At 31.8% G+C, this 13,885-nt stretch overlaps 1 protein-coding gene across 3 annotated transcripts in view; it reads right to left on the reverse strand.

The window, feature by feature from the left end:
* Nucleotides 1–10,878, reverse strand: part of LOC115874940 (fanconi-associated nuclease 1 homolog) — a 28,479-nt gene extending 17,601 nt beyond the window's left edge. For 2 of the 3 annotated variants that reach the window (XM_030890245.1, XM_030890246.1), the window contains exons 1-2: nt 10,267–10,878; nt 7,126–7,348 (exon numbers count right to left, since the gene is read on the reverse strand). In XM_030890245.1, the coding sequence (XP_030746105.1) occupies nt 7,126–7,348; nt 10,267–10,471 (428 nt within the window). In that variant the 5' untranslated portion in view covers nt 10,472–10,878. The remainder of the gene's footprint in view (nt 1–7,125; nt 7,349–10,266) is intronic. The other variant, XM_030890244.1, reaches the window with a different exon arrangement.
* Nucleotides 10,879–13,885: the final 3,007 nt, after the last annotated feature.

Here is a 13,885-nt window from a genome sequence, read left to right on the forward strand (position 1 = left end):
TTTTTCTCTACTTTCGATTTTTCGAAATTAGAAAAAAATACAGTTAAAGGCAAGAAAATATTATTTATTAATATACACTACAGCTGTAAGAATTTTGTTAATAACAATAGCTCCCGTATATAGCGTTTAACGCCTTGGGAGTAGCAACGTACAGCTTGCAATACTAGAGCCGTTCGGTATACAAGGAAGGTAATGTGGCTAGCACTACGCTTCAACCGCCTATTATTACCTCAGGATTGTGAATCCCAAGTACTCATTTAAGGCTGAGTCGACCTAGGTACCCAAACTATTTTTATTTTAATAAAAATAGTCGGCTGATGCAATGCCGGGTGTGGGATTCGAACCCACTACCTTGAGATTGGTAGACGAGAGCCTGTACCTCTATGCCACCGGGCACCTTTAAGAATTTTGTTCATTTCATAATATTTGAGCGGGCGGAAAAACGCTCTTTACCATCTTTTGTCGGGAGATGCGATAATATCTCACCGACACTTTACTACATCGTGTATTGATATTGGAAAGGTTTTGCTTGCCGTATCGGTAAGAACCAGCCCCTGGACAACCCACCTGGTGAAGGGTAGGCCCAGAAACCGGTTGTGGTAGTGGAGCTTGGTTCCCCCCTTTACGACAAGCAAAACAATTTTTAATTTATTATGTTTTTCTCTACTTTCGATTTTTCGAAATTAGAAAAGAATACACAGCTAAAGGCAAGAAAATATTATTTAAATTATAATTATTATTAATTAACATGCATAATAAAAAAACGGCGTAAAACTGACTTCGAAATGACGATCGATGACACTCAGCATATCATTTCATATACAGATGCCCATCGAAAACGTTCCGCAAGGCATAACGGCCAGGGTATTTTTTTTTTCAAAAAATCCAAAAACACGTCAATTTTGTTTGTGAGAGGGACAACTTTTGCCCCAAAACGGATTGCAAAATCTTCAACCTTCTAAGCGGTCATCCCCCAACTTTTTTCAAATGGGAAGGGGGATCAAGTGGCATGGCGCCGCAATGAAAAGAGCTTTCTATTCTCTATATTTTCCCGCTTCGTTTTTGAAAATCGGTCGAGTCATTGAGAACATATGAAGGATTGAAATTTGAAAAGTTTATTTAAACATTTATCAGAGTAAATGATAAGGATAAAGTTCTTCGACCAATTTGCTGTTTTTTCTTATTAGTTCTAGATGTTTACGCATTTTTTCACTTGCAACAAGGTTGAACGATCAGGTGCGGTAGTTGCTAGATAGCTGTTCTGTGACTTGTGCGTTGAAGTTCTTCTCAATATCGTTAAACTGACCTACAATAGAATTTCCAAAAATACCAGCCCACACGTTCAATTTCTGAGGGTTTTGTGTGTGCACCTCGTAAAAAACTCTGGGGTTGTCCTCATCCCAGTACCGACAGTTGCGCCGATTAACTACACCGTTTAAAAAGAAAGTACACTCATCCGAAAAACACACATTTAAATTGAAGATTTTGCAATCATTTTTGGGGACAAAAGTGGTCCCCCTCACAAACAAAATTGACGTTTTTGAATTTTTTGAAAAAAAAATTACCCTAGCCGTTATGCCTTGTGGAACGGTTTCGATGGGCCACCCTGTATAATACGATAGCGGTCCTTATATTCAAGCCAACTTTGTCGCCGTTTTTTTTCCGATCAAATGGTACATTACATAATACAGGGTGAGTTTTCTACGATGTTCTCTATAGGTATCTCGGAAACTACTGGAGCTAGAGAGTCGGTCAAATGGGGAAAGAATTACAGTTTTCTGAGAACAAAACTATGCCTTTCGGATTTTTGAAAAAGTTTATGGCTTACTAGATATTTCGAAAAAAGCAAATTTCGGCTATTTAAAAAAAAATGATCCCTAGTTCCATTATAATCTATTTCAGACAAAAAGTTTTCAGATGAAAGTTGCAGATAATCACATCCTTGATTGATGAGACTGTGTTCTCCGTTTTTTTCTAAAGCCTGTCATTTTTGACATATGACACAAACAAATTTTTTTTAAATGGAAACCATAGTTGGCCATGATTTCATAAAAACGTCATTTTTTGAGTTTTTCAACGATGCTATGATATGTTTTTTTCGAAAAATTTCTGAGTGATAGCCAAATTTTATCATTTAAAAAAAAATCACTCAGTTAGCCATAGAAACAAGTTCAATCATTGTTGCTCTCGGAGATGTCAAATTGTCACATCTAAACAAAAATATTTTATCGAGACGCAACTAAATTGTAAATATGAATTTTTCAAATAAAGAAAAGCGTGTGGGATTCTTGAACCATAGATTTTCGAGGACACGTTGACGGGTTTCACTTACGCTTTTTAGAGAATGGTTTTCAAGACATGTAAAAAAAGTTAAATTTAGAGCCCATGCATCAACAGAGTCGTTCCAACATGACTTTCATTACGACGCTCGCCTTCATACTGAAAGAAATGTTAAATATTATTTATATCATAATTATGCAAACTGGAGGACCAATTGCATGGACCACCTCAGTCACCTGACCTATCCGTTGACTTTTTTTATGCGGTATGGTTAAAAACAAGGTTTACCAGAGAACTTATGAATCAATAGACACTCGAAGAGACGATACAGGAGAAATTTAATAACGTCGACCGCCGATTTGTGAGAAAATTCACATTTATAAATATGCATTTTATCTATTCAAAACAATAGCGGATGCTATTGAAATTGATGAACATTTGCTAAAATAAATTAAGTGTATGTAGTGATATTAGTTTTGTTAAGTTTTAATTTGCTTAATAAAAAATATTCTGTCTTTTTATAAGTTATAAATCATAATTGAAGAATACCATGCGAATTAAGTGAAATTAGTTAAAACCAGGGTTGGCATGATTTAAATCGTGATTTAAATCAAGTGGTTTTTTTAATTTTAATCATGTGATTTAAATAAAAAAAAATATTTTATTGTAACTTTATAATAAACCAAACAATAACTGTAAAAGTTTATAAAAATATTTCTATAACAGATATAAGAAAGAATAAATCGAAAAATAATTGTAAATGTTATAAAACTATATAAACATATCTATTCAGCAATTTAAATGTTGGACCGATTTTTGACGTAATATCGTGTGAATCCATTAGACTTCTAAAGGCAGGGATATAGTAAAATTTGTGTGTAATTGACAAAAAATCACTGTTCGAATACATATTCGCAAAGTCTAGTGCCAGAACTAGGCTCTTCTGATATAGAGACTATATCTTCATCCCGAGAATCTATAATCGTTGTCGTTGTCAGAAAATATGTTGTTTTATATTTTTTTTGCAACGATTAACGATTGTATGTTTCCATATTCCTACCGACATTTTGATCTGCAGTAAGTACTTAACATTTTGATATTAGATAATATATACTAATTTCATTCTCGACTTATGTTAAGACTATTTCCGAACAATAGTTTATTCTTTTATTAGGAGTAAAAATTATACTTTTTTGAAGGACCATCGTAAGCTGTTCTGATGTAACAGTAATCTCCTGTTACAAAAAGAACATTTTTACTCCGAATAGAACATGCTATTTTTTTTAAACATTACAAATGATTTTTTAATTTTCAATCATTGCAAATAATATAAACAGTAATCGAGCAACAATTTGTACACTCGTTGAATATGACACTTAATATCAGTTTAATAATATAATTTTGTACTTTTGTACTTAGGATAACATTTCTTTACTTTTATGCCTAAGCGTTTTACACAAAATTAATACTTTTGAGACGTTTGAAAAAAATCCTTTTGATCTGAAGCGAGCGACTTTTTTCCGGAATATATTGGTGACCGATGTGGAAACATGACACGCGCCGTAGTACTGCTTTTGTTATCGGTATGGACAGAGTTATGAAAAGATTTAGCCCTTTAGAACAGGACTTTAATTGCAAATAAGTCCTAGTTATTTGGAAATCCGATTTAAATATTGTTTTGAATTAAAATCAAAAAAATCTGATTTAAATAAAAAAAATCAGATTTTTTTTATTATTTTTTTAAAATCGTGATTTTTTCCAACTCTGGTTAAAACAGATAAGAATTGGCTATAATTCAGTAATTTTTCGAAAAAAACATATTATAGCTTGAAAAGCTTAAAAAATGGTGCTTTTTATGATGTCATGGCTAACTATGGTTTCCATTTAAAAAAAAACAAATGTTTGTATCATATGTGAAAAATGACAGACCACTGAAAAAAACCGAGAACACTATCTCATTAAGGATGTGATTATCTACAATTTTTCTGTGAAAACTTTTTGTCTAACGTATAGTATAATGGCATTAGGGAGCATTTTTAAAATAGCCGAAATTTGCTTTTTTCGAAATATCTCTAAGCCATAAACTTTTTTCAAAAATCTGAAAGGCGGTTATTTTTGAGCTCACAAAACTGCAATTCTTTCCCCGTTTAACCGACTCTCTATCTCCAGTAGTTTCCGAGATACTCATAGAGAACATCGTACGAAACTCACCTTGTATATTAATATAAAAAATAATTAGTATTATTTTAATGTATGTCAAAATTAAGTAAGGTAAATGCTTACATATCAACTATACCTTCAGTTTCCGTTCCATATCGTTTCCGTAATCTTCCTTAAAATTTGATTGTAGTAAAACACTATTGAACGTAACCATGGAAACGGTACGGACACGGAATGGATAGTGTGCATTAAAAAAGGACACGCACTAAATTGATTTTACCGATCCTATTCACATTCAGCGCAGCGCCAGCAGTCCGATTTGCCGAACACGCCCGATCGTACAATTTACCAATCGTAAGCAGATTCAGCGCGCAGTGCTAAACGTTTATAGTATCGGTAGAAGCGAGGAGTGTCTTACTCGGGTAAAAAATGTACACGTACTGCCAAAATATCCTTCCACTGCTAAGCGACTGCCAATGACTGCCCGCGACTGCCAAGAAAATGTACAGGTAATTCCAATAGTGAGACACCCCTCGGGTAGAAGTATTTGTCTTGTTTTTAAGGTGAAACATATCCTATATTATTTGCATTATTGAGATTCAAAATGAGTGAAAGTAATACGTTTTTTGAATTTGATCAAGTTGCAAAATAGAAATGACTGAATTTAAAAGCCGTGAATGTTTTATGGTCGATGTTCATACAAAATTTGATTTGGTATCAAATAACTATTCAAAGCATGTAAAGAAATGGATATGGAATTTTTCCAAGGCCACTAAGACGAACTGGATTGTATTTCGAACATTTCCAGACACTTTTTAGAAAAAAATATAAGTGCCAACATAATTGCAAAAATAAGGGTGATAAAAGTTCAAAAAACTGTAAAGCATTTGTTAACGTATTAATAAAGATATTTATACAGGGTGAGTGTTAAATAAGTGCAAATATTTTCAGGTTCAGTAGATCTCGATAAAGGAACATATTTTCGCTTTACCGTTTTTCAAATAAAAAATCCAAAATACCCCAGTTATTTTACTTTGAAATTTTACAAAAAAAAATAATTTTTGGCTAAAATTTTAAGAACCACTGGATCTTTTCCGGGTTTTCTTTCTTTTTTTTTAATTTAACCTACTATCTATGTTGCTATATCATCAAGACATTGTTTTTTAACTAAAAAAAATCCAAATTTTTTTTTTCGCGAAAAAAATCTCGTAACTGTGTTTCTGGGGTAATAAAGGTAAGTAAATCATATCAGAGCCAATTTTAATGTGGATGTATACAGGGTGTAAAAGGTAGGAGAGCAAATATTTTAATGGGTGATAGCACAGAATATCTAGCTACGCAACAGAAGCCTCGTTACATGTATACAATCGTAGGTAGCAAAAGGAGGCAGGCTTTAAGAGCCTGTCTCCAAATCAGATATTTTGATGTGGTAGTTTCACTACTACATAACAGAGGGCGATAAATTTAAAAGAAAACAGTTTTCTACAAACGAAATTTAAAAGAATTTTATGCAGTGTTGCCTTTGTGTAATTTATATTGTAATATTTCCTGATAAAGCCTAGCTTCAAATTTGCTACATCATTTAAACATATTAAGAGCTCTTTTTTCAAACGTTTAAGTATTTAATTTGCCATGTTAGTTGGAGTTAAATCTTACGAGCTGAATTAAAATCACTTCCTGACGTTTGATTCTAACTGAATCCTGAATTTTGATTGTAATTCGGCGACAATATAATAAGTATTGTTCTACTATTATGACACCACTTCCTGACGTTCGATTGTGTTCATACCGTATGATCGGGAAAAAACGGCTCGTCAAAATATTTTTCAATGCCGTTTGATAGAGAGTTATCCCGTGGTTTAAAAATAATTTTTAAGAATGTCAATTATAAGCTTTTTTCATAATTTAAATAAGTGTATAATAATAAAATACAACAATTATTAGGTGTGATCCTAAAGATAAAACACCTCCACTGGAAAGGTCGGGTATTTATGAAATTTCATGTAAAGATTGTAATCAGAAATATGTTGGGCAAACTAGAACATCAATATTAACTAGATTTAAAAACCATATAGCTCAGATAATATATGGTAGACCGGATAAATCTTGCGTTGCTGACATTGTATAGATATTAATAATTTAAAATTAGTTAGACAAGTTTCAAATTACAGGCAATTAGAAGATGCCTATGAGAGCGTCAAAGTTAATAAATGTAAAGACAGTATGAACAGAGACAATGGCCCAATTCCTTCCAGTTCTCTGTTCCTACTGCTCTAGTTTCGGTAATTCATTGTTACGCTCGGTTGGTTTTGATTCGCTTGGCCAGTTTTGTCACGCCCACTCAGAGCCAATTGAGCGAGTATAAACGCTTTATTTTGTACATAGTTTAGTTTTAATCATCTGTTGATGATGCTAACATGATTAGCGAAACGCGTGTCCAGTGTAAATGTAAAACTGTTTTGGTGTATTGTGGTGATTTAGTTTTTATTATATTGGAGCTGTGGTAAACAATAAAAAAATTATCTTTATCAGCGAAGCAGCGAAAAAAAATACATGTATTTTATTTATAAGCAGGTGTTTATGATGAAGCGGTGATCGACGATTTTTTCGTATAATTACTAAATTCTATGTCGATGTGGTTGCGTTTACGTATAAATATTAAATTCCTATCTTAACTTATTTTACCTTAATTCATCACTTCCTGTGTTACTCAAAGGGATATCAGAGTCGTCACAAATTTCGACAGATAAAACATCAGTAGGGTCGTTAAAAATTACATGTTCGTGAATGACAATTGTACTACTTGGACTTGTAGTTTCTAGACTTGTGCTATTGTTGTTAACAGATTCGTTTTCTCCATATATAATCGTGTCTTCCGATTGAGATGACGTTTCTGTATGGTCAGTTTCTGAAATAATTTTAATATATTTATTAAAATCTGTATGTTTCTTTTGTGAATTTATTTTATTCCCACTCTCTCGCGCAATAGTATACGTCATATTTCATATTATAAAGCGTTCATGATATTTTTTTCAATGTAATGAATTCGATTTATATTATGGATAGTGATTCTAATATACCCTAATGTTTATCATAATTTCTTTAACATCTTAATAATTATTAATTACCTACTTCTCATTTTACTCATACTGTCATATAGTCTAGTCAAAAGGTACGCCTTTTCCTATCAAGTAAAGTAAAATCATGATCGTAAACCGTTTATTTTTAAAAAAAAATTTTTCAAAAAGATAACTAGATAAAATCATTAGATATGTTTCTGAGCATCTGAAATGGTATTATAAGGATATCGTTAAGGTGTCTATTTTTTTATAACGACAAAACGTTTGGCAACATTTTTACGGTTCTCTCTTTGCTCAGTACATTAATAAACGCGTTGTACTCTTCTTACATACGGAAATCTCGACCCAAGACTAACCTTTGCCAGCTCTTAGTATACTTTTATCTTACATATTCGAATTTTTTTATGGTACATAGCATAGTAGAATTTAGTATTTAGAATATAATGTTCTTATGGGAAAAATATGAATAAAGTTGTGCTCTTTTGATTGCAATAGAAATCGCGCGAGGCCGTTTTTCTCCAAGTCGTTGCAACTCAAATACGTTTAAATAAAATATACGACGGCCTCCCCATAAGAGCAATGAGAGGATTTACGTCCCAGTATTGAAGGAGGACAGAAAATCGAGTCGAATGTTCAAGACATAGGTTCATCCTTGTTTAGTCAAACCTCCTACAAACCAAGGATAGACTTATGTAGGAAAGGCATTGAAATTCTATAGCCATCCTTCAATATCGGGACAGGAATTTAAGCGGTACCCTCCGTATACTTTATTTTAAACGTATTTGTTGCAACTGCAAGAGAACTACAAGAAAGGATCAGCTGTTTTTGAACTGCGCATGCCTTCCATCAAGAAAATTGCGAGTTGCAAAAACTCTTGCCAACTGAAATGGCGGGTTCATACAGCCAAATAAAATAAAATAAATAATAATAGCTCCCGTATATAGCGTTTCACGCCTTGGGAGTAGCAACAGTAGCAAGGAACAGCTTGCCATGCTAGAGCCGTTCGGTATACAATAAAATAAGAATAAAATAAAATAAGAAATAAGGAATTCTTATTTGTCAGCGTTCATCGTTCAGCCAAATAAAATAAAATAAGAAATATATATTTGCTCATGCGCAGTACGATGAAGCTGGATAAAAGTTAACTTTAATAATTGTTTATAGTAATTTTACTATTTATAGTATATTTGTTTATTTGATGCATACTATATTATAAATTTATACTTATACAAAATTATAAAATAAAATAAATCCAAACTGAAAATATTTGTAGGTTAGAATTAAGCGTGCGCAAAGCCAAAAGTTTAAAAGATAACCAATTCTTATTTTATATGTTATTTTATTTGGCTGTATGAACGCATCTCATATAACCAACTTTCTTATTTTAATTTATTTTATTCTTATTTTATTTTATTTGGCTGTGTGAATCCACCATTAAACGGTCATATTTCTTGATTCAGACTGTATGTCTAAACATTAGCTGCCACAAATAAACAAACAAACAGCATGTATGTGTTGTATAAACCCGGTGGTATACACCACGTTTTCGCGGCTGCCACAAAAACGCAGAGATTGCGACATCACACGACTTAATATGAGACATGCTATATGCGTTTTTGCCGCAGCACTGGCCCTCTGTAGTTTATATGGTTGATGCTGGTGCCGTTGAAACGCGTGCGTTTCTGCATCACTGCAAAAACGCGCGGTGTACCACCAGGCCACCGGGCTAAATGCATAATTAAAATGGTATTATTTACTCAAAAATTTTAGTTACAAATTCAATTTTTTATAAACAAGATACGAATGTTGCAGTTGAAAAAATCTTTTTTTGGGGAGATAGCTGAAATACATTATTATTGAACTGCTAACATAAAGTTAAAAAAAATAAAAACAGAAATTTAATTTAGCGGCGAAAGTGACAAAGTTCAGCTTAACTAGGTACTTCACACAGCTACAGTACAGATTATCACTGGGATCATTGACAGGCAACTTTACCCTTATTTGAGTTATGTATTTATAATCGGTTCTGAATTTGAAACACCCGGTATAATTCATACCTACGAGCCCTGAGAAACAAATTATTCAGAGGGTTAATTAGTTAGTTGTCAGGACTCGTACATGCAAAACAAGATGACCAGAGTTTCATGATCAAATGTGCTTTGAAATGATGACAGATAAACAATTCTTATGGAAAATTACTTTACATTTTGTTTTAACTGTTGTCTAAGTTGTATAAGCAAGCATGCTTGGTCACAAGACTTTATGTTTATACAATACATAAAATCTGTTCAATAAAATAATAAATTGGGAAAGATTCATTAGATAACATTCAAAAAATGGCACAATCATACATTTAAACTGCCATTCCCAGAATTTCATACTGTCACTGGCGAGACTGGTTGACATTTCAAAGAACCAATGAGAGCTGTACTAAATTTAAAATTGACAACTGTTTCAATTTTATACAAATCTCAGCAGTGGGATTCTATAAGCTCCGTAGCAAGAAATTTCCTGTCTAGCCTATGCTATTTGAATACAATTGATGAGTCACTAGACAGGAAATATGTTTACAGATCGGGTCCCAGTTTTTTGAAATGTCACTTAGTGTTACCAACGACAGTACAAAGTTCTGAGACATGCATTAAAATGACAGACATAGCTGTTACTGTCATGAATCCTCTTGTTGGACAGACTATAGGTACTATGTGCCTATACTATATGCCTATATGCATGATATATGCATTACCAGAAATATTTCCCAGTGACTTCACATCCAATTCCATTGTAAATGCTGTATTTGGAACTACAACAGACTTATTGGTTTTCTTTGAAATTTTTAATAATTCTGTAATGTTAGTTTGGCGTAAACGAATGCCATTCCGACTAAATTCTAACGACTGCTCTTCATTTCCTTGTAATATATTGAATTTTTTATTTCTTCTCCTATACATCGTTCAAGATATATCAATGTAAATTATACGATCACAGATACAGATGATACCGGTACAGCCAATGATGACAAAAAATTGTCATAGAAAATATAAAGCCAGGAAATTTCGAGACAAAATTTCAACAGTTTCAATTAATCTCACGAAAGACTGAAAAATAAAATCACTAGTATAACAATAACATTGTAACTTCAAATTCTTTTTGCGATATTAACCATAGATCAACCACACTATAATATAAATATATAATATAATAAACATAAACCACACCATAACCACAGTAACCACACTCATGAACCTAGAAACAAGAAACAAGACAACCAGACAGCAAAAAAAAACGAATTGGATACAAAAGAACTATTCAGAAAAAGGTATGGGGAAAGTTGGAAATCTATCTACTCACAATAATCGCTCGCGAACGACAGTGTAAAAAATGAAAACCATTTTACAAGTAAAAACAATAAGGTAAAGGTGTGGATCCGGTGGCTAACCTTGAAGCCCATATTTGCTGCATTTGATCATCGATACTACGCAAGCGCACATCGTCGATGTTGCCAAATTGCAGTTTATTTTCGAATTATTTGCAGTTGAAAAATTTCTTTTTGAGTGTTAATCAATAATAATACAATTTATCTGGATATCCAAAATTAAGGTAAGAAAGATAATGAAGATTGTGAAATGAAAGTATAACGAATATATAAAATTGTACTAATGATAACATTTATTATATATATTTACATTAGAATTAAAAATTATCATTTACGGATTTTTTCTTAATGGTTTTAAACTTACTAGAATTATTTTATTTCTTTCAAGTTATTTAATTTCTAGTTATTTACAGGCAACAATAGTTTTGATTATATGTATTGATGTATTGAAGTACTACCATGACGAGTCTTATAGAACAATATACACGTCAATGAGATAGAGGTAACATTTTACCTATAATGTTACTAATATAATATACTTTGATTATAATGTTTGAATTCCAATTTCTTAAAAATAAGAAATTAGTGGATCATAGCAATTTTAGACATATATTTTATCAAAGAGTGTGGCGATAAGACTAAAATAGAGGAATAAGTTTATGTTTAACCTTTTCTCTTACTAATATAATATACCGTATGATCGAAGAAGAAAAACGACGTCAGCGATGGCTATGAAATGAAGATCGCTGTCATTTTATATGTAAAATTATGTGGGAAATGTCATCGATCGTCATTTCCAAGCCAACTGGACGTTTGTGTCGTAGAATACATTACAGTATTTAATATCGTGTACTTTGATATTATTTTCTTAATTTAGTTGTAATTTCTTGTTTCCTATAATGCCAAATCTTGACAATATGGTGAAGGTTGAGTTTTGATCTTATTAGTTTTATACCTGTGTTTATACAAGACCAAATTAAGACTTGGATTAGTTTGTGATTTATATTAAGATCTTTCTTATAATATTTGTTATGTCTTAATCTTAATACTATATTATGCTTTTGTCTGAAAATAAATGTTAAAATATTTTAATTTTGCATATCTATTCCATATCCTTCCATTAGGAAAAATATGGTTTATAAATCATATATGCTAAGAAAATCACATAAATTAGGTGTAAGGGTAAGAATAGAGAAATCTTAAAGTAGCAGAAAATTAATGCAATATATGTATAAGCAGAATTAAACAAGGTAACTGTTAATGTTGCTGAAAGCTGATTCTACAATTTTAATTACGGAGGCTAAAAAAGGCCTTTTAAGGCCTGTAGTTTTGATGGAATGTTAACAAAATATTATGAACATGACATGGAGCTACAGCATTTAAAAAATTAAAAAAGAAAAAAACTTGGACATCCCCTTTAATTTCCCGAATTTTTAATAAAACACTTTTTAAACGAAGCATAATAATCTAGAGCAATTAGATTAATAATGAGAATCTAGAGTTTTATTTCTATTTAATTTTATTGACAATGAAAATACATAATAAGCGTTCACGTGTTGTGCGAAATATTAAATATAATATAAATAATATACCGCGTACTATGATTGAAAAAATAACGTCAGCGATGACTATGAAATGAAGATCGTTGTCATTTTTAAATGGAATATTTCATCAATCGTCATTTCCCAGCCAACTGGACGCCGTTTTTCGATCATACGGTATATGAGTTGAAAAAAAACACTGAAAGCACATATTTGTTTTCTACTGAAAATAATTCCAAAATAATCTTGCAATCTGGCAACATCGAAGATGTGCGCATGTGTAGTGTCTGACTATATGCAGCAAAATTCGTTAGCCACCGGATCCACACCATTACCTACAATTAATATTTAAGAAGTAATTAAAGTTAAATAAACGCCTAGGTAATGGTGTGGATCCGGTGGCTGACCTTGAAACGAGTTTTTGCTGCATATAGTCACAGATACTACGCATGCGCAAATCGTCGATGTTGCCGGAGTGCAAGTTATTTTGGAATTATTTTCAGTAGAAAACAAATAATTTTAATTTTCCTTTATATGTGTTTTTCAGTGTTTTTTGTCAATATATACCTGTATGATCGTATGATCGAAAAAACGGCGTCAGTTGGCTGGGAAATGACGATTGAGGACATTTCCTATATAAATTTACATAAAAAATGACAGCGATCTTTCATAGTCATCGCTGACGCTATTTTTTTTCGGTCATAGTACGGTATATTATTTATATTATTTTAATATTTCGCACAACGTGAACGCTTATTATGTATTTTCATAGTCAATAAAATTAAATAGAAATAAAACTCTAGATTCCTATAATTAATCTAATTGCTCTAGATTATTATGCAACGTTTAAAAGGGCTTTATTAAAAATTCGGGAAATTAAAAGGGAAGTGCCCAAGTTTTTTTTTTTTTTAATTTTTAAATGCTGTAGCTCCATGTCTTGTTCATAATAGTTTTTGTTAACATTCCATCAAACTACGGAGGCCTTAAAAGGCCTTTTTAGCCTCCGTAATTAAAATTGTAGAATCAGCTTCAGCAACATTAACAGTTACCTTGTTTAATCTCTGCTTATATATATATTGCATTAATTTTTCTGCTACCTTAAGATTTCTCTATTCTTACACCTAATTTAGAATAGCATATATGATTTATAAACCATATTTTTCCTAATGGAAGGATGGAATAGGATATGCAAAATTAAGATATTTTAACATTTACCTATTTTATAATATAGTATTAAGATTAAGACATAACAAATATTATAAGAAAGATCTTAATATAAATCCCAAACTAACTAAGTCTTAATTTGGTCTTGTATAAACACAGGTATAAAACTAATAAGATCAAAACTCAACCTTTCACCATATTGTCAAGATTTGGCATTATAGGAAATAAGGAAACAAGAATTACAGTAAATTAAGAAAAGAATATCAAAATACACGATATTAAAT

This window comes from Sitophilus oryzae, unplaced genomic scaffold, assembly GCF_002938485.1.
Source record: "Sitophilus oryzae breed Bouriz unplaced genomic scaffold, Soryzae_2.0 scaffold_1307_pilon_pilon, whole genome shotgun sequence".
NCBI classification, from domain to species: domain Eukaryota; kingdom Metazoa; phylum Arthropoda; class Insecta; order Coleoptera; family Curculionidae; genus Sitophilus; species Sitophilus oryzae.